This window comes from Equus przewalskii, chromosome 28 (assembly GCF_037783145.1).
Source record: "Equus przewalskii isolate Varuska chromosome 28, EquPr2, whole genome shotgun sequence".
Lineage (NCBI taxonomy): Eukaryota > Metazoa > Chordata > Mammalia > Perissodactyla > Equidae > Equus > Equus przewalskii.
Genome location: NC_091858.1, coordinates 31,214,291 through 31,242,214, shown reverse-complemented (window position 1 = coordinate 31,242,214; position 27,924 = coordinate 31,214,291). Strand labels below are relative to the sequence as shown.

General features: G+C 37.3%; 1 protein-coding gene across 2 annotated transcripts in view; it reads right to left on the bottom strand.

Moving 5' to 3' along the window:
• ASB5 (ankyrin repeat and SOCS box containing 5) overlaps nucleotides 1–27,924 on the bottom strand; it is a 57,188-nt gene that overhangs the window by 24,151 nt on the left and 5,113 nt on the right. Inside the window, exon 2 of one of the 2 annotated variants that reach the window (XM_070598366.1) lies at nucleotides 26,412–26,696. In XM_070598366.1, the coding sequence (XP_070454467.1) occupies nucleotides 26,412–26,607 (196 nt within the window). In that variant the 5' untranslated portion in view covers nucleotides 26,608–26,696. Of the gene's footprint in view, nucleotides 1–1,547; nucleotides 1,867–26,411; nucleotides 26,697–27,924 lie in introns of those variants that run through there. The other variant, XM_008525659.2, reaches the window with a different exon arrangement.

Here is a 27,924-nt window from a genome sequence, read left to right as displayed (position 1 = left end):
ATTGAATGACTTGAGTATGCTCAACTTTATGATTTCATAAAAGAGAATGCACAGTGAAGTGAACGCATTTGGGACAGAATCATTTAAATGCTGTGTATCTATGATTATATAAATAAGAAAGCACTGTGAGATCTCTAGATGTATGGAAGAATCTAGCGTCTTCCCCAGTGTAAACACAAAAGTGGATTGGATAAACTGCAGGATATTGGGCTCTGGGAGTCGGCAGAGGTTTTAAAGCAAACCAGTACTAGATAAAACATTAAGGAGAACAATACAAATCAACTCTATAGAAGATAATGGGCTCTGAACTATTATGTCTCAGGAAAAGGCATCTAAGATACACTATGCATGGGAGATGGCATTCTATTACCACCTACAAAGGGTAAAATAAAATTTCAAACCTTGTAGGAAGGATATGGAAAATGAAATGGCAATTCTGTTCCCAAGAGCTATTCTATTCCCATTTTAACCCGTGTTACTGTGTCTGAAAACACAGGGACCTGTGTTAGGTCTGGTTATTCATCCCCAGTGTGAAAACGATGTTAAGGCTGGAAAAGTTTCAAAGAAGGACACTGGAAATCATCAAAGAGATGGAGGCACTTCTATAAGAGAGAAATCTTAATACTTTTAGATGCTTCAAAATGGAAAGTTGAAATCTAAGAGAGATTATGACAGAAATCTACATAATCATGCAAGGCACCATTAGGAGCGAAGAAACTTTTTCAAGGAATTCTGAAAAACTAGAAAGTTGGATCACTTTTTTACAGTTTTAAAAGCTAAATTTGGGACACAAATGTAAACTCTTTTTTTAGTTTGCACAGCCAATCACAAGCTTCAGGTGCTCATTGCTTCCAAAAGGTGGTATTTAGCTGAACTAATGAGTGAGTAATCCACAGATAAAGATTTTTGAGGGTATATTTCTGAGTTTAGGGACATAGGTCAGGAAGTTCCTGCACTGTCAGAAAAAGAAGATGAAGATGAAGAGACTCCTGCTTGTATCCCGGCTGGCACTTTACCCACTTACGACTATGGAATATCTCAAACATACATGGTATCTATCATCTAGTTTAACAGATATCAACTCATGGCTAGTCTCGTTTCATCTACAACCCACCCTTTTCTCTCCCCACCTCCATTTCTAGGATTATTTTGAAGCAAATCTCAATATATCATTTCACTCATAAATATTTCAGTTTGTGTCTCTAAAAGATGAGGACTCTTTGTAATCATAACTACAATATCAAAATCACACAAAAACAATAATTCCAATATATCAGCAAATACGGTTGGCAATTTTTATTTTCTAAAGAGCAGCTCAGTTCGTAAACTGCCTTCTATAATGACACCAAAATTGGTATGACACTTAAATACTTTCTCTTTAGGCAAAAGTCTGTAATCTCTCTATCTTCTAAATGTCTTTTAAAAAGTTTAACATTCCCATCTTCAAAAAAGAGTGTTTGTTTTCTCTACATTACCAAGGACTCATGAAGTATAAGATAAAATCTTCACCTTAAATCATCCCCAAAATACGCTAGACTCTCTTTTACCTGTGAGAGCCAAATTTCCACCCTTGAAAAGTCGCATCTGGAACAGGCCATTATTCAGTTCTTGGCGGCTGCCTTGTTGTGGGTTTCTTTAAGAGGCCACACACACAGGTAACTTCTAAGAGTCATCTCTGAGCCACATTCTTGCTCCGTTTTATTTTTTATTCTGTTTCATTTTAACATGAGTACCTAAATCTGTTGGCCTAGTGATGGGGAATGAGGGCAGCTGAGGTCTGAGGGCAAGTCTGACCTGAGTATGTTGGGAAAATAGAGTGATTGTTATCTAACAGTTAACTCTTGTTTCAAGGGTCATTCATGTCTTATATAAAGGTTGCTGGGAAACCTACAGTGACATCTTGTGGTCCATGGTAGCTCCTCTCTCAGTTGGAATTGAGTGGATAGGAAAGGCCACAGGGGTCTGAAAAATCACAATTAGAGAGAATATGGTTGGGATTATTACAAAACCACACACATCACAGCAGTGCCTAGACACTATGATGAAGGATATTTTATTAGCCTGCGTGTACAAGGTTTTGAGAATAAACTTTATAGAAGGAGATGTTTTCAATATTTCCAACTTTTGGGGGGTATGATCAAAAAAACTATAAGCATAATATAAAATCCAGTTAAATATAATCTGAAACAACATTGTATGCTTGCACAAAATATACTTTTATTGAAGATCCTGAAACAAGATGGTAAGGGGCTCCTATTGAGGAAAATGTACCTGTCCCCAGTGTCCAGGAAACTGAACAATGAAGAGTAAGTCTCCTTTAGCTGTTACTTAAAGGTGATTTCTACAATAATCAAATGTTTATTAATATCGAGAGCTAAAATCTCAAAATGTTTAAAATATCTTGTATAACATTATAGGAGATGTCCCTGAATTTGGAACATTTTAAACTCCACCGAATGATGTAAATATTTTTTTTAAAAGACACAAATAATCCCTATATGTAGAAAGAAAATAATAAAAGACAATTTTAATTCAAAACACCTAGTGCTTCAACCATGAGAGAACTAGCATAAACTCTAACTTCTAAAGTATGTTAATTTTCAGTTGCATAATGAATGAACAAAGTGCTGAAATGTCATTCATTCATTCATTCACTCCTTTATTCAATATTTATCAGGTGCCAACCAGGTGTTATGTCCTGAGGACATCAAGATGAAAAGAAAAGTCGCTGCCCACTGGACCTTAAACTCTAGAAGGCATTTTAGAATTGCATGGAGCTCCATTGCCATGGAAGCAACTTTGTACTTCTGGAATCAAAGGTTCTTAGAGTCACGACAAACTCAGAAATTCCCATAGCTAGTTTGAAATGATGCCTCCTAATTGTTAGAAGTATCTGATCTGCCATAAAACATCTGATTTACATACAATTTTCACTCAAGTTAAGTAAATTGTAAGCAGTAAATAGTGATTCTCAATTCAGAGTACATGACGTTATCATAGACAGTATATTTCCCTTACTAAGATGCTTATGAAGCCCAAAACAATTTGTGGAAAACTAGGCAGTTGCTGTTATTCTTAATGTGGTGTCTTTGAAAGCATTGGGCTAGCGTGCACGCTGAAATTAACGGAAAGATAGCAAAATGAAAGATGCCGTTGTGAAAGAAAAAAATAAACAAGGAAAATCTTACCAAAGATATCAATTCTGTCTTTGAAAACAGGACTCAACATTTCTCCACACTTCTGCTGAACATACATTTAGAAGAAAGTACGTACTGCATCAAAAAAATCCTAATGTTGTTTTTTCATTTATTTTTTATCTTTTGCTAGGGAAGATTTGCCCTGAGCTAACATCTGTTGCCAATCTTCCTCTTTTTTGCTGAGGAAGATTCACCCTGAGCTAACGTGTGTGCTGATCTTCCTCTATTTTGTAAGTGAGCCACCACCACAGAATGGCCACTGACAAAGTGGCGTAGGTCCATGCCTGGGAACTGAACTTGGGCCACCAAAGCTGAGCGTGGCAAACTTAACCACTAGGCCACTGGGGCTGGCCACTAATTTTATTTTTTAACCACAATACCTACAAATAAAAGATTTTAGACTATTTTTATCAATCTCACTTGCATCAGCAATTTACCTACATTTGATTTAACAAATCTCAGTAGAACCACTTTCTCATAAAGCTACTTGTTCTGATATAGCCTAGCAGTTAGGAACTTTCACTCTGCAATCTAACTGCCAAAGCTGGGCCTGCATCCCAGGTCAGCCAAATACTAAACTTGTTACCCTGAGAAAGTTACTTGATTTCTTTGTGCCTCAATTTCCTTATCTGGAAAATGGGATAACAGTCCTACTTCACAGGATTTCTATGAGCAATTAAATGACATTAATACATAGATCAGAGCAATGCCTGGTACACAGTACTCCCTCAATTAATGTTAGTTTTTGTGGTGTTTTTCTTACTAGTGTACAATGGAGATATAAATGCATCATTCATGCTTTCTTCATTGAATCTTATCTCTCTATCTAGTAGTAAAATTAAAAAGAAAATTAAAAACTCACAACTCTCAAGCACTTCAGTTACTAGTAAACCCCACAAATATTCATAGTTCATTCTTTGCTCAGTGACTGTGGTGTATGTAAAACAGTTCTCGGAAGCATGGAAGTCTGTCGAACATCCTTATCAACCGTCCCTAGGTTCTGGAAGGTTTTGCCAATAGTGATGAAGCCAGATAATTTGGACAGTCCCTAAGTGCCAGTTTGCTGGGTTGAATTCAATTCAACCCAAGTTGAATTTTACTTAAGTTTTTCCCCAAGTAAATGCCAGCTTAACAGACAAAGAACTGATGAAAATTCGTAAATGTGCAATAATGTACTATAATGTCTTATGCTGAAAATTCCTTGATAAATTTAAGGGTCATTACTCCAGGGCTTTCAAATGTTGATGTGGAAATGTGCATAAACCAAGCCATTACTTCATCATGCTGATTTTTCTCCCCAAATTTCCCTTGATTATGTTGATTTTCATTCATTTCCAGTACCATCACCCTTGAATCAAAGACCAAGCGACTGTATGTTACTGTGCTTAATAGTTACTAACTGTTCCCCCTATGTCCAGTCTGGCCATCGTCCAATCCATTCTCTCCTTATTGATTAAGTAATATGTCTGCAATTTGTTTCAAAATAATCCCAGGGTAATTTTTGCAGGTTTCATTGTGTGCTTCTGCAAAAGCAGGGTTGTATCTCCTAATAGGATATTATCTTTCTGCTCAATTTATGGGCCAGGATGTTATCTAAACTAGGAAACCTTATTATAATAGATTTCTTAGATAGCTGATTCCTCATGCTAGGTTTGGTTTGCTGAAATCTTATTTAAGATTTCTGCAGCTATATTCATGAGAGAGATTGGCCTATAATTTTCCTTTCTTCCACTGACCTTTTCGAGTTTTGGTAATGTAACAGTTAAATTTCAATCACTCAGCATGTTCTAGAATGAGGAATTTATTATACCAATTATACCTTCCACAATTGCGGGTTCAGAAGTCTCTTCGAGTCTGCTGTCTTTGCAGGTATGTTGGGCTTGAAGTTACCGTAGGCTGTGTGGCTGACAGTGGGCAATGAAGGCTGAATGTGAAGTGGGAGAGAGCAAAGAGGTACTGGACCCTGTGAGGGGAACCTGGGATGGTATTTGCCTATCACCATCTCCAACCTGAATGATGTAGGTGACCCGAGGAGAAGCTGGCGTCCTTCACCACAGAACTGAGCGGGGGACTCAGAGAAGTCGAAGGGGAGCAAGCTGGTGGGGGCTGAACTCCCTGTAGATGAGCAGGGCGGTGTGCAAGCAGCCACAGCGCCTAGTACCTACACCAACATTCAGAGTGTAAAATGGCAGCTCCTCCACTCTGCCACCCAAATCTTATACAAATTTTCTTCTGGACATTCCCAACCAAGAACAACACTGGAAAGGAAATTATGGGAAGCAATTCCTGCATAACTAAGTTGACACAGTATAAAGCCACCATGGGTAGCAGGGTGCTACGTGAAATGAGTTGGGGACTAGTCCCTCACTTTCTCTGCTGTCGTGTTCACCCATTAGAAATATTTCTATCTAAAATGATTAGTAGAAGCCACTAGTAAAGTTATCTGCTGTTGGAGGTTTTCTTGAGGAAGTTTTAAAACTAGTGATTATATCTATATTAGTGATTTTAGGACTATTTAGGTTTTCCATGTCTTCCAAAACTCAGCTCGGATAAGTTGTATTTTTAGAAAATTGTCCATTTCTTCCAAATATTCAAAATTATTGGCATTAAGCTGTTACATAATAACCACTTACTCTAAAAATATCAGCAACATCTGCTATTATGTTCTCTTTTTGATGCCAGCTCTTGTTTATTTGCACCTTTGTTTTGACAGAGTTATACTAATCCTGGCAGTTTTTCAACAGACCATCTTTCAGCTTTGTTTATTATGTTACTTTATTAATTTCTGCTTGCAGCTTTGTTACTTTCCTCCTTCAGTCTGTGGAAGTTGATTGTGTTGTTCTTTTCATAATTTTTATTTCTTGACCTATGAGTTAAAGATATTTTCTTAATTTCCAAACATATGAGTTTTTTTCCAATTACATTTGGTTAATGATTTCTACATTAATTTTACTTAGGGCAATGGGTATGTTCTATATCAGATGTCAGCAAACTGTTTCATGGGCCGAATTTAGCCGATCATCCATTTTGTTCTGTTTTGGGTTTTTTTGGTGAGGAAGATTGTCCCAGAGCTAACATCTGTGCCAATCTTCGTCTATTTTGTATGAAAGACACTGCCACAGCATGGCTTGATCGCCTGGTATCCAAACCTGCGAACCCTGGGCTTCTGAAGCAGAGCACACAAACTTAAACACTATGCCACCAGGCCAGCACCTTGACCGCCTGTTTTGGTAAATAAAGTTTCATTGGAACAGAGCCAAATCCATTCATTTCTATATCATCTATTTTTGCCTTTACACTGCAGCTGCAGGGTTGAGACCATATGGCACTCAGAGAACAAAACACTTACTCTCTGACCGTTCACAGTAAAAGCTTGCCAACCTCTGGTCTATGTAATACTAATCATTTGAAATGTATTGAGCATGCTTTATGGCCCTGTGCATACTGAATTTTTGTAAATGTTCAAAATGTACATGAAAAGAATATGGATGTAGAATTCCATATGTCAATTAGATCTTTTTAATTTCTTCTATATGTTTATATAGTCAGAAATTTTTGTCTGCTTGACCTATCGATTACTAAGAGAATTCTATTAAAATTTTTCTCTCCACTTGTAGTGATCTCAATATTTCAATTTTATATTTTGAAGTAATTTTATTGGGTGGATACACAGAATTGTTAGAGCTTCTTAGTAAATTCAACCTTTTATCATTATATAGTGGCACTTAAGGAATGGTTTTGGCCTTAAAGTCTTACTTATCTCTTATTAATATAGTGACAGCACTTTCAAATAATATCTCCCTTGGGCACTTCTTTCCTGATCCTTTTATTTTCAACTTTTCTGAATCCTTACGTTTTAGATGGATTATTTAAAAAAATATATTGCTGGATATTACGAAAATGCAATCTGAAAATTGTTATCAGTAAACGAGAGAACTCAGTCTATAGTTATTTAAATTACTGATATATTTAGATTTAGATACTGATGTATTTAGATTTAGATATATTTTTCCGATGTTATTTTTGTACTTTGTATTTTTCCCATCTTTTCTATTTTTTTTTGTTCCCTTTCTTCAGTTTAGATTTGATTAATTTTATAATTCCATTTTCCCCTCTTCTTCTCCTAAAGTCATATATTGTATTTGTTTTTTTAACACTGTCTGTGCCTAAAATTTTATTCAGACTTGATCTTGTCTGCAAAGATTAGGAAAGGATTGAAAGTGACATCTTTCTAGTATAAGTTTGGAGTGACACATGCCTTATACACCAAAGCACAAATTCCTTGTTGTATGGGGCGTGGCCTGTGAACCACATTTGCATCCACAGCTACTTATATGGATAGCACAAAATACAAAAACTGCGTCTTGTTATCTGCCAATTATCACTCTATTACTATATATGAATTAAATCTGGATCCGCTCTTTAGAAACAAGACCCCACATCCAGTGCAGAAAGAAAGTCTTCCTCTAAAAATGTCTCTTCTTTGATAAATCTCAATTTTATCCCATTACCCAGTGACAACAGCCAAACTGTGAACAGTCGCCTCGGTTAAAATGACTCACGCCTCACGTTAGCCACCACCCTTCTTAAAACTTGTCCTTCGAACCTGGCTTTTCAGGAGTTTCCAGATCACTTTAATCATTCATCAGTTCAGTAGCAGGAAGCAACGAGACACATGATGCAAACTATGCAAACATAATAAAACACACAAAAATCCCCCCAAATTGACCTTGGTATAAAATTAGTAACGGTTCTGTTACAGACACGATGAACACAATTCATGGGCCAGGATACAATAAGGAGAAAGGAAGAAGGAGGTTGTTAAATCAGATTTTTCTGAGACAAGCTATTGATAAGTTGAAAAAAACTCCCATCTCATCTTTAAAAAGAAGAACTTTCCAGAGCATCTATCAGGAATGTGCAATCCATGTATCTGAGATGTACAGAGTGGATTGTGAAAGATCGGATAGTTTAAGCCAGTGTCACAGCACCAGACGTGACCACAGAATGCAGGTGTTAGCAACCCATGCCACAGTGCAGTCCCTTCTTTAGTGAGTTTAGGCACTGTGGGCCGTGTTCTGATAACAAGGCTGAAACATCAACTACATCATTGACGATACGAGGCATGCTCAATAAAAACAAAAAGCACTTGTAGAAGCCAGCTCCTTCAGTAAATAGAATGTCCATATGTATGCACAGCTAAAAGTGCTGGAGTTATTAAAAAAAAAACTCAGCTGACATGTCAGGAATAGTAAGGAACTTCCTTAAAATGGTAAAGATTATCTACAAAAACAAAGAAACGAAAACCTTCAGAAAACATACTTAATGGGAAAATGTTGAAAGCTTGCCCACTGAATCGAAAAACAAAAATGGACAGTCATGATCACCACTCTATTTAACATTATACTGATGATTTTAACCCATAGAATAAAGGAAGACGAAGAAATAAAAAATAGTATAGCAGTTAGAAAGGAAGAAACAAAACTGGTATTATTTACAAATAATAAGATTTTCTACCTAAACCACCCCACAGAACCAGAATTAATAGAATTAATAGAAGAGTTTAACAAGGTTGCTGGTTATAAAATTAATATAGAAAAATTAGTTGTATTTCTCTATGCATACAATGTACACGTGGAAAGTGGAAAAAATGAACAAGATATGCTATTTATGGTAGCATAAAACAATTCAGTACCTAGGAATAAATTCAGCAAAAATGTGTAAGAGCTCCTCAGGGGATAATAATAAGACATTACTGAAAGACATTAAACAAAACCTACATAAATGGGAAAATAAATCATGTTTATTCATGGGAAGGCCAAGTATTGCGAAGATGTGAATTCTCCCTCAAATAAATGATTGATATGTTAAATGAATTCCAACAAAAAACCCAAGAGGTGTTTTGTGAACCATAGAAGTTTCTTCTAAAATTGATAGATGGAATTTCAAATCACTGAGAATAGCCAACACTACTGAGAAAATGGAGCAGAGTGGGAGTGCTTCTCTATCAGGTATCAAGACATATTCTAAAGCTGTAGGAATCAATGTAATGTAGTTTAGGTCTGGAGAAATGTAACCAATAAGAAACCCCATAAACAGACACTTGCATGAATAGACACATGATATTTGATGCACGAATAGATAGAAGGGACACTGCACTGACTGTAGATTATAGAATGTGTGACTGACATTCCACTAAATGGGGTGACTATAATTGACTATCCACCTAGAAAAAAATGGACTTAAAACCACTCAAAACCCTATTCCAAGTGAATAATTTGAAAGGAAAGCTTTAAGAAGAGAATACAGAAAAATACTTTCATTATCTCGAAGTACAGGAGGATTTTTTTAAAAAAAATCACACAAAAAGTAATAACATAAATGGGAAAGATTTACTAACTTGAGTGTTTTTAAATTAAAAGCTCTGTTCACCAAAAGAAAAACGATGAAAAGTAAAAGCCGAATCACAGAAGATATTTGTAAGCAGTTCTTTTAAGTTTTTTTCATTTTCTATCTAATTGTTAAAATATACAAATAACATCTAAAAATCAATGAAAAAAGGGCAGATGACCCAATAGAATAGATGGTAAAATATTTGGCAGGCACATTACAAAAGAGGATGTACAGATAGCCAATAAACATAGGAAGATGACATTATTAGGGAAATGAAAGTTAAACCATCAGATATGCCTACATGACCACCAGATTGGCAAAAATTAAGAAAACCAACAATATCAAATATTAGCCACAATGGCAAGCACCACAAATTCTCATACACTGCCGGTTTCACTATAGGTACAACCACGTTGGAAAACAGTGTGACACTATCTAAAAACTGAAGATATATAGGCTGCATAACCTGGCAATTCTACTCCCAGAGCTCTATAAACTTATTTGTACTAGATGTTTACAGCAGTATCATTCACAAATGCCCTAAATTGAGAATGAAATTTACGCTATTGAAAATGAATGAATTCCAGATACAAAGAAGGAAATCTTTTTTATTATGCTGTTCAGTGGGAAAAGTAAGTCATGAAAGACTATTTAGAGAGTGATTCAATGTACGTAAAATTTAAAAACAAGCTAAACCAAACCTTATCCATTTGGAATGTATTCACAGGAGAGAAAGTATAAAGGAAGGCAAGGAAATGATTAATGTAAAAGTTAGTCATCTTCTCTTTGGGGAGAGCCAGAGGATGTTGTGCTCAGGAAAGGGTGCCAGAAAGTCTTCTGGGTTCCGAGAACATTCTATTTCTTGTCTTGGATGATGGTTAAATGGGTTTCTGCTTTACTGTCTTTTATTAAATTCTATAAATGAGTTCTGTTCACTTTTTCCCGATGTGGTTTATTTTATGATTAAGAAAATACTAATTAACAAAAAGAGCCCAGCCAAAAAGATTTTAAAATAGAGGAGAAAATTAACAGAAAATATAACACCCCAATAAGAGAAGAAGAAGCCCTTGGCTCCTCTTACTCTGAGGTCCTTTATTCTAAGCTGCTGTATTTGGGGCTGCCTGCTCACCTCGACTGCCTAAGCATGCTGAATATCTGCTTTGTGACTGAGGGTGGTAAGACATTTTAGATAGTTTCCCATTTGTGCAGAGGAGTTACTGTTCACCTCTGTGGAACCAACAGAGCACCCAAGGTGACCTGGGACTTTCTCTGAGTACCGGAAGTGGGCACAGTGGGGAGGATGAGAAAATATGTGGATGGAACAGTACAACAGCCAAGAGCCAACAGTGTGCTTCAAGTAACCTTGGGTGATCCTTGAAGCGAGTAAGAGAAAATCTGTCTGAAAGACTGCAGGGACTGTTCTAAATAATTGTCATTATACGTTATTTGGTGACTCACGACAGTTGTTCTGAGCAGTTCAATTGAATACACTCTCTATGTTTTGGAATAGGGCAGGTAAGGTCATAGGGGTAATACATTCACGAAAAGTAACTTGGTTCTCTGTGCTAAAAGCTTCTCTGGTATAAAAATGATTCACTAATAGTCAAAATAACATGAAAGATTCATAGCATTTCAGAGCTAAAAGTAGACTTAGATATCACCTACTTTAGTGATTTATAAATGGCTTCAAAGGGCTCTTGAGTTCAACAGAACTACCTTGGGGTGTACCAGCCAAGCACGGGGCTCTGTCTTCAGACAGTGCAGCCTCCACTCTACCACCTTTCCAGATTGAGCTTCTGGATCACCACACACACACAAGAAGGTCCACGGCTTAAAAAAAAAGATTCAAAACCTACTGATCTTGCTAACTCCTTCATTTTGCAGATAAAGAAACTGAAGTTGAGAGAGGGCGGTTGGTGCCCTCAAAGTCAACCAGAGGTTACCAGCAAAGCATGACTGGGACCGACACTGCCTGCTTCCTACCTGTGCTCCTTCCAAGGTACGATGTTGTGCCTAACGCCACAGGAAGACAAATCCGAACCAGCGAATAGAAAACAAGGAAGGCAAAAGCAGATCTAATAACCAAGAGCACCTACATCATAAGGTTTTTGTAAGGATTAAGTGAGTTTATGATTGTAGGTGCTTATAACAGTCACTGGCACGTAACTAAGAACTGGGTTAGTGTTTACCGTTCTCATAAATGACACTTTTCTCCCTTCGTTCTCTTTACACACTTTGTTCACACAAAGTTCTCTACCAACTGCCAGCTTGCAATGTAAACAGGTCCACAAATCCAAGCAGGACTGAAATCAGCAAGCTGTGCTCTCGGGTCTGAGGACAACAGCTGCAGGGAAGAAAATCTGATATGTACCATGGACAAGGACTTAATGGAAGAACAATTTTACACATAATCCTTCTCCTCCCCATAGTTCTAGCCACGGATAGCTTTATTACCATTAACCATGTGCTCATGGAAGGTTTAGGCCTTGGCAGCAGCTAGGGTGTTTTATGCTGATAGTTTTCAAGAAAATTGAAGAGAGAGGTCTGCTGACATCTGTTTCTGCCATGTTGAACACACTTGCAAAAGCAGGTCTTGAAGCAGAAAGCGTAGAACGTCAGGAGACTCAGATGTGGTGGCCTCAACTCCAACTATGCATTCCAAGGCGGCATGGCATACACTGGCAGACCAGCTCCGGTGTCCTGTGGGCAGCCTGTCCTTGTCCCACTGTCTCCAAGCAAGAGGCCTACCCCACAGTGTGGGGGCTGCTGCTCTCTCTTTCTCTTTCGTTTCCTCAGCTATAGAGAAGGGAGTTCCTGACACTGAAACACACCATTCCCCACGTGGTAATCCTCTAGCTGCCTGTGTGTGAAGAAGCCAGTTGCGTGTGTGGGCAGAAGCAAGATTTTTAAAAAATTATTTATTTGGATGATTCCTACCACCTTGCTAACTAAAACAGTTACTAAAGAATTTGGTGCACATGAAGAACATACAGAGTGGCTCGAAGGGTAAAGGACAAATGTCCAGAGGTATTGTTTCCAGCAGGTATTGATTCTCAGTTTTACATCAGCCAAAGCCCTTCTTGCAACACCTTCTAACGCTTGACAATTTTCTGATCTGCTTTGGAGAAGAAAAGAGAGCACCGTTCTGTCAACTACAGTTCTGATATCTGGTGTTTGCAGTGTTTTCTGCTTGCTCTACAACCTTTGAAGCACCATACTGAGACTTTGATTTTAAATGAACAAAGAAAAAACACTGAATAATATTTGAAGATTGGCTCAGAAAGCTTAAAATATCAAGAATAGAAATGCATTTGCTTAAAATGAGAAGTCAAAAGGTAAACAAGGAGCACGCCTCACCAAAAGGCGAGCAATCTGAGTTAACAGGAGATGAAGAAGATGCTTCAATACACTAACAGCCATTAACTGACTCCAGTTAAAAAGAAACATGTAAAGGGTTTGCTTTATTTGGGGAGGAGGGCTAAGGCCAATTCACGAGGTTAAAAGGAATCAGGGAAAAGACACAATAAGTCTGATTAAGAAGGAGGAGGAGAGGAGGGCATCAGTTATAGATTTAATTTCTGGAAAGCATTGGTTTTCCGACTTCATTCTTTCTTTGAGAAATAACTCCCAGCATCTCTCCATTGACATTATCCAGTGTATACGGGGGCCACATCACCGGACGAGGCGTGATTAGAAGAGGCAAATCCCTGTTTTGAAAATGATCGTAAGATCCATGTATGTAAGCTTGAATCCCCTCGCTTTCTCTCTTCCTTTTTTCCTTCTTCCTTTATTCCGTCCTTCCTTGAATATTTATTAAGTACCTGCCATGTGCCAGGCAGTTTTCTAAGCTCTCAGGATGAAATGAGACCCTGTCTTTAGAAGGCTTACAAGCTGGCAATGCTCCAACTGGGTGGGATAGTCCATGTTGAATTTGCTTAGGATATCACGTGGATGGGGAGAGCACAGCACAGAAAGGGTAAGGCATTCTGTGTCTGGCTAGGATGGTTACAAAGACCTTGAAAGAAAGACTACAACCCAATACAGAGAGATCTCTGGAAAAAGAACGTTACTTGTTTCATAATATAAATCAAAGAGACAAATGCCGCGAATGGTCAGGATGAGTGATGTCAGAGGCAACATCAGAAAACCAGAGCTCAAGTTCTGACTTTCCTCTCATGCGATCAATCACTTTGAGCAAGTTCCCCTACATTTTTATCCTGTTTCCTTCTCTGTGAAAGAAGCACAATCCCGTCTACTGGGTAGAGGACAATTATGAGGATGAAAAGGGATAGTATGGATGGAAAGACTTTGTGAATGACAATAAAAATATGACATACTATCACTAGAAAGTGTGAGGTAAGTCATGTCGAGTCAAAGCTAGAAATAGAAAATGTCAAAAGAGACTCACTAACCACACACATTGAGTCCAATTACCGGGAATTTGAGAAACAAGGGATGATTCATGTAATGTTGGACAGGATGTTTACTTTTCTTCCATTTCTCATCTTCTCCGCCTTCTACAATATTAACTACATAATATTTACTAGAAAAGCAACACATACATGTACCTCAATTTAAGAAAAGGTAGCATAAGAAAAATTTGCATTTATAAAATGAATAGATTGTTTATTTCCAGAGGGACTCTTTCAAGCAACAAGTTTACGTGGTAAGATAAAAATTCAGTAATTTACTAAAAGCTGTTTTATACACAACTTATAAAGCACAACCGTGCACATATTCCAGTATATATATATATATTTGATCGGTATTTTACAAAATTTTAAACATAGCTTTAAAAGCACCTAGGATTTAGCTATTTTTAAAAATAGCATTTCTGCTAGGATATTACAATTCTGATACTACAACTTGGAACTGGATTTCTATCATCTCATAAAACAAATGGCTAGTGTTGTATCAGCAGCATTATTCCTTCAGAGTCTATTGAAGACTAGGCTAGAATGAGCTACCTTCTGAAAATCTGGGGGGCCATCATGTATTGCGGTTTTACTCAGAAATACTACTCTCTGGTTTATCACCATAAAATTTCCATTTTGAGGAAGTTCTTTGTCCACCATCATATTCCTGCCAAGCTTTCAGTAGTAAAACCTTGTTTCTGACTTGAGGTTGAGCTTCACACTTGTCAGGTAAACTGTAGGGGAGAAGGTGGCCCCTCAGACCTGCAACACAGCCCTAATATTCCTATTGCCTGCATCACTTTGTCTGCCAATTGTAATATATACATATATACGATGGTCTCATACTGAAGAGAGAAGACAAAATCATGATTTGTGATTTATTATTTTTTGAGTGGAGGCTGAGCCACCTTCGGAAAACCCTTGGAGTGGACTGATAAAGCAGCAAGTGTTCCTGAAACCTCTTGCAGGGATATTTTGCAAACCTGCATGTAGGGCTCCAGGCAATTTAAAATATTGATAGAGTTTGAGGTTATTCAATGATTCTATGAAATAATTCTGCGTCCTTATTTCCAGATATAATCTGTTTATTTTTTAAAAAGGCTTATTTTCTCCTTCCTCATAAGAAAAAAAAGGTTTGGTAAGATATGTCCAGTGAAAAACTCATGTTTTGCTGGCTTCCGGGAGAGACCAGCTGGCAGCAATGAGCAGAGAAAATAAAGGAGAAAAGCCAAATCCGTGAACTAGCTGACTCAGCTCTTCTCTGTTAATGCTGTCATTACTGTTGTTTGCCTTCCTTTTTTAGTTGCCAGAGATTAAGAGAAAAGAAAAGAAAAGGGACAGAAGGATGGTTTGGCAGAGGAAATTAATATCCAGTGCTTTAGTATGTTGGAGGTTAAGCAGCTTCAACTCTTTCTATGGCAACTACTATAAAATAATAACCAGAAATGTGCTGTCACACAGCATTGTCACACGCCATTACACATCTATCATAATGCCCTTCCAGAAAACCCAGGTTTTCCTACGTTATATCCACAACCAGGTCTTCGACCAGGTTTGCCCAGAAAAACAATAAGCCCAAAGATTTTCTGTCAAGAGGAGTTTCTTTGACAAAGATCCTACAAGAAATTTCTGCAAGTAATTTTAGAACTCCCAGCTCTGAAGCAGGCTCTCCACCACAGCATCCCGTCTAGGCCCAGCCACACAAACCGGGCCCTCTGCATTGCTTTGCTCCCATCCTGTGTGATGGCTCAGAATGTCTTGCTTTTTTCCCCATCAGAGAAGCTATCTGAATGACAAGAATATCTTGAGTCTTAAAGACACAAAATGCACTGCTTATTTTTCTTAGAGTTTAGAGAAATTTTGTATTTTACTTTTTAAACAGTTAGAATTCTGTATGGAGGGGCCAGCCCAGTGGCATAGTAGCTAAGTTCATGGGTTCCACTTTGGGGGCCCTGGGGTTCATGGGTTTGGAGCCTGGGTGTGGACCTACAGACTGCTCATCAAGCCATGCTGTGGTGGCATCCCACACACAAAATAGAAGAAGATTGGCACAGTTGTTAGTTCAGTGACAATCTTCCTCAAGGAAAAAAAAAATTCTGTATAGAAAGGGCCAGGAGACAAATTACATGGATGGCACAGAGACCTCATGGGCTGGAGGGTCCATTTTGCCATTGTCCTTTGTTCACATGCTGTGAAAGAGCAGTAGTGGGAGAGGCAACTAATTGAGATGAGAGCTCAGGAGCCTATGGGATCTGGGTTGAAATTCTACTTCTTCCAGTTACTAACTGGAAAGGTTGACAACTTTCTTAACTTTCAGAGCTTCAGTTTGTTATTTTTTAATTAACATATAAATAAAACCAACCACTTAAGTTCTGAAACCATCTACCTAAAGAGCTAACAGGAAGCTGGGGCGGTACACGTGCTGAGCATACATGTCCTAGTATTACCACATGCTTACAGCAACTGTTTGGCAACACAATTTATTATAATTTCACCATCTTTTCTTATTGATGCTTCTCTGTGTTACTAAACTGTGGACGGTTTTGTGCTGTTTTTAAAAATTTTTAAAGTACAATATAAAGAGCCAACATTTATGGAGTCTTAACTATATGCCAGACACTGTGGTAATAAATTATATCTCATAAAAAATTTACACTAACCCTCTGAAGTCAGAATCATTATCTCCATTTTACTGATGAAGAAACTGAAGGCTACAGAATTTAAACCACTTTCCTATGGTCACACAGCTAGAAACTGCTGGAGCCGTGATAGAACCATTTATGTGTGGCTAAATCACTGTGTTATCTGCAATGTGACTTTAAACTCCATTTCCCTCTAATTGAAGGTCTTTTATTCATTCCACAAATATTTGCTGAGCTTCTTCAATCTCGAAGGCATTGTTTTTCCTATTATACCATTGGCAGTTATTTCAAGGACCAAGTGTCTCTTTGCTCAGTAAATTGTAATTTCCTTCTCCAGAATAACAACATTTTTTTTTATTGAGGAAGATTAGCCCTGAGCTAACTACTGCCAGTCCTCCTCTTTTTGCTGAGGAAGACTGGCCCTGAGCTAACATCCATGCCCATCTTCCTCTACTTTATATGTGGGATGCCTACCACAGCATGGTGTGCCAAGCGGTGCCATGTCCGCATCCGGGATCCATACTGGGGCTGCTGAGAAGCGGAATGTGCGAACTTAACCGCTGCGCCACCTGGCCAGCCCGAGAATAACATTTTTTTCCCCACAGTTCTGTTACAATTCAGTATCCAAGTTATTTGGCAAGAATCATGTTCCCCTCATGAACCTTAGGTTAACTACAAACTTCTTTTTTCCTTCTTCTAGCTAAAGTTAAACACTTTTCATAAATTCTTTTTAGAATTAAGCTTTAAATGATTATAAAAATCTCAAATATCAAATCTAATTGTTTCATAAAAGTTTTTGTTCCAAAAATATTATCAATACTTCCAGTGGACCCTAAATCATGAGCTTACTTTAACAGATTCCCCTTTCTTTCACATTCTTGGAAACTCACATATCTAAGCAAAAAGATAAGCAAGCACTGTTTTAGGATTTAAAATTCACTATACAGGAAATAGTCTTTCCAACCCAAACCATTCTGTTTGGTTGATTTCTTTGAATAATGATAAGTAGCCATAAAATTCAGCTCCTATCCTAGATTTTACTAAGTTCATCATAACTACAGGGAGTGGAGAGAGAAAGAGAAATGCTCAAATTTTCATTTAGCTGCTTTTCTTCTGGTTCTTGGAGAGTCCCTGTGAAGGAGTCTTCATTCTTTCCCAGACTCCGTAGATCTGTGATTGTGTCTCTTTGAACTCTAAAGGAATCAGCCCCTTTTCCTTTTCCTAATTCTCCATTCTGGATTGCGACTCAGGAGGGAAATAAGACACAAAGCTTCCAACTTCAGAAATTCCCTTGGTGCATCACTTCATTCTAAAAATTACTTACTACTTTCATTTGATGGATGACGGGAATCCTCATTTCTCTAGTGAATGAGGTAGAGTTTGGAAAACAGAAGTGGCTCATAAATCTCAGTGGCTAATCAAAGATGCGTTTGGTTGTTTCTGAGGAGTTCATCACTCACAGAGTTATTACTCACACGATGCTTATTTAATTGCCATTGTAGTGTGTCGAGACCTCTTTAGAAGAAGAATCGCTCCCTCTAGCACTTTGGCAGCAGCCTACCTGACTCAGTCAACTAACAAGAAACTTCACAGCATTATGATGGCAGACCACAGATTTTCAAGGATGGGCTTTCACGTCAATTGTATCATTGTCAGTTTTCATTTAAATCAAGCTGCACACTTGACGACTGAGAGGAGCCAGTGTTTCTATTTAAGAACGTGAATGGCATTTCGGTATTAAATTTCAGTTTGTTTGTACTCCGCTCATAGTTTAAGACTATAAGCCTTCTGGAAAGAGTGTATGTATTTCTGAATGTTTCTATTTTGCTCAGTAGGTAATGGTGACATGGAAATTTTAGCTGCCCTGATGGGGAGAGGATGCCTTCTCGCCATTGCACAGTTATGCGCATTCCTGACAGGCCCAAAATGTTTATACTGTTGTTCTAATCCCTAGGAAAGAATGTTGAAAGGATATTCAGTATTGACTCATTTTATGCTGTGGTTACGTTCTATCAGCATGCAGGTAACTTACATAATATTTTAAATAAACTAGGGCAGTTTAGTTTTAAACATGATTTTATCTTTTTCTTTAAAGAAAAATTCCTCTTAAAGTCAACTTCCGAAGACTCATGAAAATAGAGCTGTTCTTTTTAGAAAGGGGAAGGAGGCCCACGGAGCCTGTCCCCTCACGCCACCCTCGCCGCTCAGTCCTTGAGGCTCTTCTAGGAAACTCCTACATCTACTTGGAGGACATATTTTTAAAATCCTGTCCCACAGTAACAGATGGAGAATTAGACTGAGAAAGAAGATCATTCTGATATACATTCTCCCTCAACCTAAATTTCACAGAGTGGACTTGTTTAATCACAGGCCTCCGGAAGTGCTAACAATTCAACAATTTATGAGACTCCTTAAGCCTCTCCTTCCCTGACCTGATATTCTTTGGGCATTTCTGGTCTAAAAAGCCAATGGTCTGCTTTGTAGCGTTGCTGAGAGAAGGCTGGAAAGAATGAATGATTTGTTCTTTATGCAGCTGGTAAAGAATAAACGCCAAAAGTTCTATACAGCCCGTAAGCAAACTCTTTCTTTAAAACTGTTTTGGAGGAAAAGGTGTTCCAAATACTCCACCTGCTTTCAATGACATGGCTGTCTGTCACTGCAGTTAAACTTTCCTCTCTCCTCCTCAGGTTAGGAAATGAGCTTAATGAGCTAACATTGTTGAGGAATCCTGGGCCCTGCCTTGGAGCCACTCTGAGGACGTGCATGCTGACGCGATGTTGAGGTGTATTCCATCTTTGCTGAGAGGTAGTTCACGAAATACACATAATGACATAGTAACTATGACACCCAGGACTTTGTAAAATATGTATTCCCATCACTAGCTAATGACTCTTTTTCGTAGGCTGAATCCAGTAAAGGCACTAGAAGGTGCTTAGTAGAACTTTTTACTTTTGGATGTATAATTTGAGAAGATGTATATTTATTTTTCCCATTGGCACCAACCACTCAGCTATGTATCCTTACCTAATATTTATACTTCAACCTGTGCTCCAGATGAGCCAGGCTTGTTTAGTTTCACATCCTAAACTTTCTCATTTTCTTCATAGTCAGCTTGCTTTCATGTCTACATGGACACAACCAGGTATCGTCTGCCTTTGAAGTTTTACCTTAAATTCCATCTTCTCTAAGAAGTGTCTGATACTCTCAAGAGATTTCCTTAGAGAACGTTCATTGCAGAACATAGCTGTTTTCAATTTAGCACCTTATGAATTTCTACTTGCTTGCTGTTCAATTGTTTTACATGGGCCAGGTTTTACTCCAGACACCCAAGTCTCCTTTCACTCAAAAAGTAAGTCATATACCTTATGTGGTAAATATACAAATATGTATATATATGTCCACCCACATATATATGTGTATAAATGTATTCATCAATGTACATGTAGGACATACTATTGTACCAGAAACTGAGTAGGTATCTAATCATTTGGATTAAATTGAATTGAATTAAATTAAAAACTGTACCTGTTATGTCAATTAATAAGAAAAATAGCTTATTTTAATAATTTACTATCTCCTAAAATATAGTACATTGGAAAGCTCAAGGTCGAGACCTAGTTTTCATACTTTCACTGTTCTTACTATGTAAAATTATAGAGTTGACTATAACAATGTTACCTCACAATATACACAAAATTCATTTTGAAGTTTTTCACCAAAATACCTGCCATTTTTCAAAAAGCTTAGTAAATAAGCAATGAGCATACTTGTTCTTTCCTAAAAATAAATTCTTTTAACAATGAAACTCTGAGTCTTCAGGTAAAGATTTCGGCTGGAGATAGACGAGCTGGAAATAATAGTAATAATAATAATCGGTTGAGAGGTGAAAAAGTGAATAGGGAGTGAAAATGGGGAATTGGGAAGCTCTAGAGCATTATGAATAAGGATGCGTGCATGATGACGGGAGAGACGATGGATGTTAGTGCAGCTTTTATTTCACTGGCATATCCCAAGCAGAACTGTTCTTCTCTCTAGACCCTCTCCTGTGTGCTCTTCTAGCACCTTCTTTAACCTTGTAAAATAGCACTTACTATGCTTTTAAATTCCTTGGTTACCTGTCTGTCTCTCCCAATAGACCATGCACACCTTTAGGAAAGACACCATGGTTTGTTTGTATGTTTTATCCTTAATGCCACAGTGCCTTTGACATAGAAGATATACAAGTAACCACTATAGTAACAAATTAGCATATAAGTGAAGGACTGAAGAAAGAAGAGAGGAACAAAAAGTTATGAGAAGAATATTCTTGGGAAAACTGATCCCTCCTAAGCTGTTGTCAGCTACACCAAGTTCTTTAATTCCAAAAATTCATGCATTTCTCCAAATATAGAGGAAGCAGAAAGATATTAATATGTTAAAATATAACAAAGTCTTTTGTAAACTTGGAAACTTTGTTCCCAGATTCCATTTCTAATTCACACCATTATAATGGTCTCTTCCAAGAAAGTGCTCTGGCATTTCCAAAAAATAATGAAGCTTGAACAAAATTAAAATCTCAAAAAAATTTTTTGTAACACTATTGATTATAATGTCATGTCTTTTGTCACCGAAGAGGAGTTCTATTGATTCAAGTTATTCTTCTGTAGAGTTCCATCTAAGTATAGAAAATGTGTCCAAAGATTCTCACATCTTCAAGGTATTTTTAGACCTTTCTATAATGAACACCATGAAAGAAGTCATCCTACAGATTTGCCTCTTGAAATTTTTCACTGCTGAGATTCAGAGAAATGTTCCTAACATAACTAACCCTATACACAGTCAGCACAGCAGCACCAAAAATCACATGAAACAAGTTGCTCCTCGGAAATAAGTATAATGAACATTACTGCTGCTGCCATTGCTGGCATCTGCTGTAAAGTTAAATTTCTGAAGTTGTTTTTAAACCCGGGATGGACTTTACTGACAGAGAAAAATCATATTACAAGATATAAAATTCTTCTTTTTTTTTTTGGCTGAGGAAGATTTGCCCTGAGCTAACATCTGTTGCCAATCGTCCTCTTTTTTTGTATGTGAGCTGCTGCCACAGCCTGGTCACTGGTAGACAAGTGGTGTCTGTCCGCGCCCAGGAACCGAACCTGGGCCGCTGAAGCCGAGCGCAGTGAAATTAACCACTAAGCCACCAAGGCTGGCCCGAAAATTCTTATCCTTATAGAAAATTGCTTTTCCTATCCAGGGTTACACTACTCTCCAAAATGACAAGTACTTTTGCCATTTGACTTGGGGTGGCATGTTTACACTGAAGCCTATTTCCGAGTTGTTAACAATAGACTTGTGGGAAAAAAACAAAAAAGCATGCTTAATGGCAACCCTAAAACCAAATCTATGAAATCACAAGCACAAATACTCTAACAGATGATTCTGCATACATTCTACGTTCTCTGTGAAGTTTCAAACATGAAAGGAGTGTCTGAAGAGGTTGAGTATCACAGGATTGTTTTTCAAGCAGCCTCACGGAGAGACATTATCTTGATGAATTTTCCACAGTCTACAATTTAGTCCACGGCCTTGCAGGCGCAGAAACTTGATCTATCAGCAAAGCTGGGGCAAATTCACGTCTCAGAGGTAGACTTACAACTCAAAGACCACAAAACACTAAAGACTGACATCAAGATCAAATATATTAATTTACAACGAGAACCATAAATGTCAGATGGACCAAAACACTCCTGGGGGCAAGCCAGCACATTCTCTTTCTGGGGACAGATCTAGACAGAGAGCCAAATCATGCTCAGGAGGTTACTTGGTGATGAAAAAGTGCAGCAAAGGGAACACATTAAATCACTCAAATGCAAGACTAGACTTCAGATTCTAGTTCAACTGCTTCCTGATTTCCCCTGATATTTCACACTAGAGGGAGGTGGCCCACCAGACTCGCCAACAGCTGTGTCCACATCTCTAGGGTGGCATTGACTGGGAACTGTGGACTCATCTGCGTGGCTAATGCATCCTCTTCCAACATATTTTTCCTTTAGACATGTTAATATCTAGTTCTGGGAGACAATCAGTTACCCTAAGATAACATCACTTCTCTGCCAATGCTATTTAAAGGTATCATCAGATTCACCCTTCTTTTCTTCCTTTTTTTTTCTTTTTTTACGTATTTCTTGTTGTCCTTCTTTCTTTTCAATAGACACCACCACCACCAAACAAGTCTAGGTCCTCATCTCCTATGGCAGGGGCCTAACTCAGCTACCTACTTCAAACTTGTCCCATTGCCCAACTCCAGAGATCACTACTATGTAAATCTGCCTGAAATCAGGATTTTATACTTTTCCCATTTTCCCACCTTCACTCAAAAACTGTCAGTGACTCCTACTGCCTTCAAAGTTAAGTTCTAATTGCTTAGCCTGCCACTCAAATTCTTTCATATCTGTGCTCAATTTGTTATCATTTTTATACCGTGTGAAACTTCTACTCCAGCTAATCCTACTACCTCTTAATATTCTCTGTGCACCCCTAAATCCATGCCTCTGCTCATTCCTGGGGTCAACTCAAGATCTGCTTCCTCAGTAAAGATATCTCTAAAAGTCCAAATCTGAAATCGACCTTTCCATTCTTTAGACTTATTTGGTATTTAGTATAGCTGGAAAGTAATTATTCTAGGTAGATATACTATCTCCTTAATTAGAATAAACTACTTAGAGGTGTTATATCCTATTTCTTCAGTGCCTTGATAGCAGGTGTATAGAACTGGCCCTGTGCACATGACTAAATGAATGATCTTTCTTCAGAGCCGATGATAGAACTTGAAACGTATTACCCTTCACAGAAGAGAGCTGCTGCCTCTTGAAGCTTGCTTGGATGTTAGTAGTTCATGGCTTTTTCTAGGCCCTTGGAGTGGTTTCATCAAATCAGTGCTCTCCCTTACATCCTCATTTGCTTTCTGCAGTCTTTGATATTACAGCTGAAAACATCTTTCAACTCCTATTAATCTCACTGTTAGTCTCAAAGTATAGTGCTGGCTTAGACTAGACCTCTGATATACAGAGGTTGTAATCAGGACATTTAACAGCAAGAAGGATACGGGAGCTAGTTATATATAAAAGCATAACAAATAAATCCCTTCAATTTGATGGTGGAGTGGATAAAAGTCTTTGGTACAAAAGATGAGAAGGCAAATTTGTAAGGTTTATTGGAATAGCAAAGGGATCAAGAAGGAAATGATCTTGAGTTATTTTAGCTATCATTTAGCTTTCAGCATTCTTGTTGTGGACTAAAACAAGAATGTGGTCTTGTGGTCTCCAGCCTGCCTGGAAAGTGCTTTAAAAAAGACCACCCTCCATTGGTCTCATACAATGAGCTGATTTGCAATGGTATCTAAGAAGACACAGTTTCTTTTATTTCATAACAAAGCACCACCACCCATGGGGAGGACATCCAGGATGTTGTCAACAGGGTCTTCTGTGATTATGAAAGACATGAAAATACACACATCATCTCCTATTTCATAGAATTTGGCAACTCTACATCAGAAATGTTGGGGAACAGTCTGGCTAAGTCTTGAAAGGAGGAATGAGAAACCTAATTCAAAGTGGAATGAAGGTGATAATCTTTCTTAGGAAGGAGGAAATTGCTAGATTAAACAAAGATAATTAAGCCTAAGTTAATTCTAAAAATATAAACAAAATAAAAATAGTTTAATTGTAGTAAATAAAAAAAAAAGCTATATTAAAATGGAGAAAGTAATAATTTCCTCAGTAAGGAAGAATTAATTCTTAGAGATAGGAGATCAAGAAAGAATTTGTAAGGTACCACATTGTCCTCCTAATATTAAAATAAAATTTGAGACTAATTATGCTTACACTGAATAAAACATATATTCTATTGTTTAATATATAGATTAATGTAAGATATTGGAAAGGAGAATTTTGTTAGATTTAACATTAAAAAAAATAAAAAAATTTTTTTTAAACTTTATGTTCCCAGGAAAAGGATTTTCTATTAGTGAGTGTTGATTTCTTTCTTTCTTTGCTGGGATGGAATCCTAGAGTTTTAACTGATCTTAACATAGACTCATAAAAGTGGACGGGAACATGGAAGCCATTTCATACATTCCCGTGACTTCCCAGCATAAGCTCACTGAGATCAGGCTAAAGAGGGACGATGGTTTCTTGTTATCTGTAAATATGTATAAAAAGGAGCTTCCATAGTTTCTTAAAAACCTTGGTCAATCTACAAAAACAATGTGGATTTTTAGCCAATATTTCACATTTTTACCTATGGCAATTCTCATAATACATAGGCAAGATTTGACTCTGAAGTAATGAGCTTATAGGATGCCCATGAGAGCATATTTTACCATCTTATGATCATATAATCTATTTAGTCTTATATCTAGAAATATGGTTTTTGTGTTAAAATCTAGTTTTTATGTTTGTTTGTTTGTTTTTTAACAAAATATTCCATTTACCAACACAGTGTATGCCACATTGAAACAGTACACCTGTTCGGAAGCAGAGCTGGTGGGGGAAGATTTAAGACTGCCCATGTCCTCTAGACTTCATCTGCCTTCTGAGAATCTCATCCTGGCCTTTAGATTTTCCTCACTTTGAACAAGAACATAAATTCCTCACTTTCTGTGAGAACTATCTTCCTGAGGAAAAATGTGCTCATTATCTACCTCACACATCAAAACAGACTTTCTAACCTTCACTCAACTTCCCATGTACCTACAGAGTAACCTAGATTTTAAAATGAATTATTCCACAAATCAAAAAATGTAGGAAAGCAGATTTTAAGAAGGCAAGCTTTCTATTCTAAGGGCTTTTTTTTTTAAATTACATTCTCTAATTATTTGACAGTATATTTTGATTCTGAAAATTTAAGTTACTTTAGAGGTACTTGGGCCTTCAAATGTTCATATTGCCTGCTGATTTTCAAACCAGAAATTAATCAAAAGACAATAAGAAATTAAAATATCACCTTGAAGCTCACTATGAGAATTGTTTCTATTGTACAGAATATCTATCCAATAAAGTGTAAATGGTTTTAAAACCTTTAAAGTCTATGGCTACAATTATCGTTTCTCACTTGGTCTCATACTTTAATTTCTCCTAAGAAACGTGGATGGATGTACCTGGTTGCACACATTTGTTAAATTTGTTAATTCATGTTCCTATCCTCTTATAATCAATTTTTTGCAAATTGAGCAAAGCAACAACAATTTCACCAGGAAAACACATGCCATAAATCTTAATATTTGACACATTGTGTTTTATTTTATAATCAAGTGGTTAATCTTGGTAAAACAAAAGCTGTGAAAAACAAAATTTTCAAATCTTCTCCGCTAACAATTATTTTACATATAACTAAAGATTTGATTTAAAAATCATAAAAATTCAAGTACATGTTAAAGGACAATTGAAGTGTGATCAGTAATTGAAACCTCTAAAACTATGGCTTACAAAATTAAATATTTAAAGTTTTAAATTATTTATTGATAGAAATATATATTTAATAGTAGTTTCCATTAATCTATTTTGCAATGATACCTTGATTTTACTAACCCAGACATTTACACAGCAAACTAATTTTCTTTTTTATGAAGCTACGAAGTGAGTTAACAAATATTTTCCATACAGAGAAGTTTACAAAATAATCACTTTGAAGCAGTCCATAAAGAAAACATGGCATATTTTTTTGGACTGTGGATCAAACGGTAGTTAAACTCAACTGGAAACAAGAGAGCATGACGGTAAACATACCTTGTCCTTGGGTTACTCCATAAAATTCAGCTGCTATCCTGGCCGCTTCCTTGCGGTTGCCTTTCACAATGTAGAAGTGACTAAGGATGGCAAGGCTGATTTTCACAAAAAGCTTAAAACAAAAAAGTGAAAGTATCGTAAAGTAGACATTGGATAACTGTTGAGCAAATGGCCGGCTTTCTTCTAACACCGACATTGCTGCACTACAATCTGCAGCGGCCACTGGTTAGATCCAAGTCTTAAATGTGCCTGGCTCCGGTCCGGGATGCTCCTGAACAGCTGGTCCTGAGGAAAGAAAATATCAGCTGGTAATGATACCTCCAGCTCAAAATATTTATACTGTCCATAAAAGTTCTTTGCAAACTCCTATTGGTCTGACAATATTCCATGGAAGCAACTGCAACACGTGCCCCATTGCAAGACTCCTGACTTTCCATTCTCCGTCTAAAATGACACCCCACCTCTCTGCTCTGAATTTCAAAATCTAGGTATTGAAATTTGTATACCGATTATTTCCTTTTTTAGTATCTAATGATCATAAACACTTTGAGGATTTTGTGTATGGGGTTCCTGTTGTTATTGTAAATGATATTCATAATAGCAAGGTAAAATTAAGTTCATCAATGGAAGCCTTTTAAATGGTCCTAATTGTAGACCATGAACTAACTCATCAAATAGTCCATGGCATGACGATCTTAAGAACTACTCATCAAAGTAGCCAATTCTGTTGCTTTCACTGCTGTCAGAAAAAACTTTTTTTTTATAAGTGGATAGACTGGAAAACCATAGAATAATAACTTTAGACTCTTCATTCATCCAGTGAACACTTTTTAAGCATCTACAATGTGTCACACGTTTTGCTGGATGCTGGGGAGACAAAGAAGAATGTAATGTCTCTGCCATAGGATCTCATAGTCTAGAGGAGGAAACAGACGAGACATCAGATAAATACAAGTGAACACAGAGTATTCTGGGAGCACAAAGAAGGGCCTAATCCTGATAGGGAAGAGTCAGAAAATGTTTTCTGGAGAAGGCGGCATATCCAGAGAATTATCAAGTCAACATAAGTGTTTCATCTAGACCATCCAACACCAAGTGAGACAATATGCTTTTTAGGGCTAGAATCTTTGTTAACCTAAATCTGGTTTAATTTATGAACGAAATGCAACTGTCCATAAGGACATCCTTAGGCAAACTAAATTTTTAAAAGAGAAATAGAATAAATTATTAACAACAGCAATGTAGATGGCAATATTTTGGCACATAAGCCAAAAATAATACGCCAAATGGTAAAGTGACATATTAAACAGGGAGCTTATTTATACACTTATATGAACAGATTTGGGGCCTATTAATTCTTATATTGCTTCCCAATTCTTCTGAGAAGCTCCAAAATAACAAATAACAACAAAGACATAAGAAAATAGAAGTCGCTGTTCTTGGAATAAAAGAGTATATCAACGATTGGTCATATTGGTAAGCGTTGTGTGCTTGTCTGCTTTGCTGTATGCGT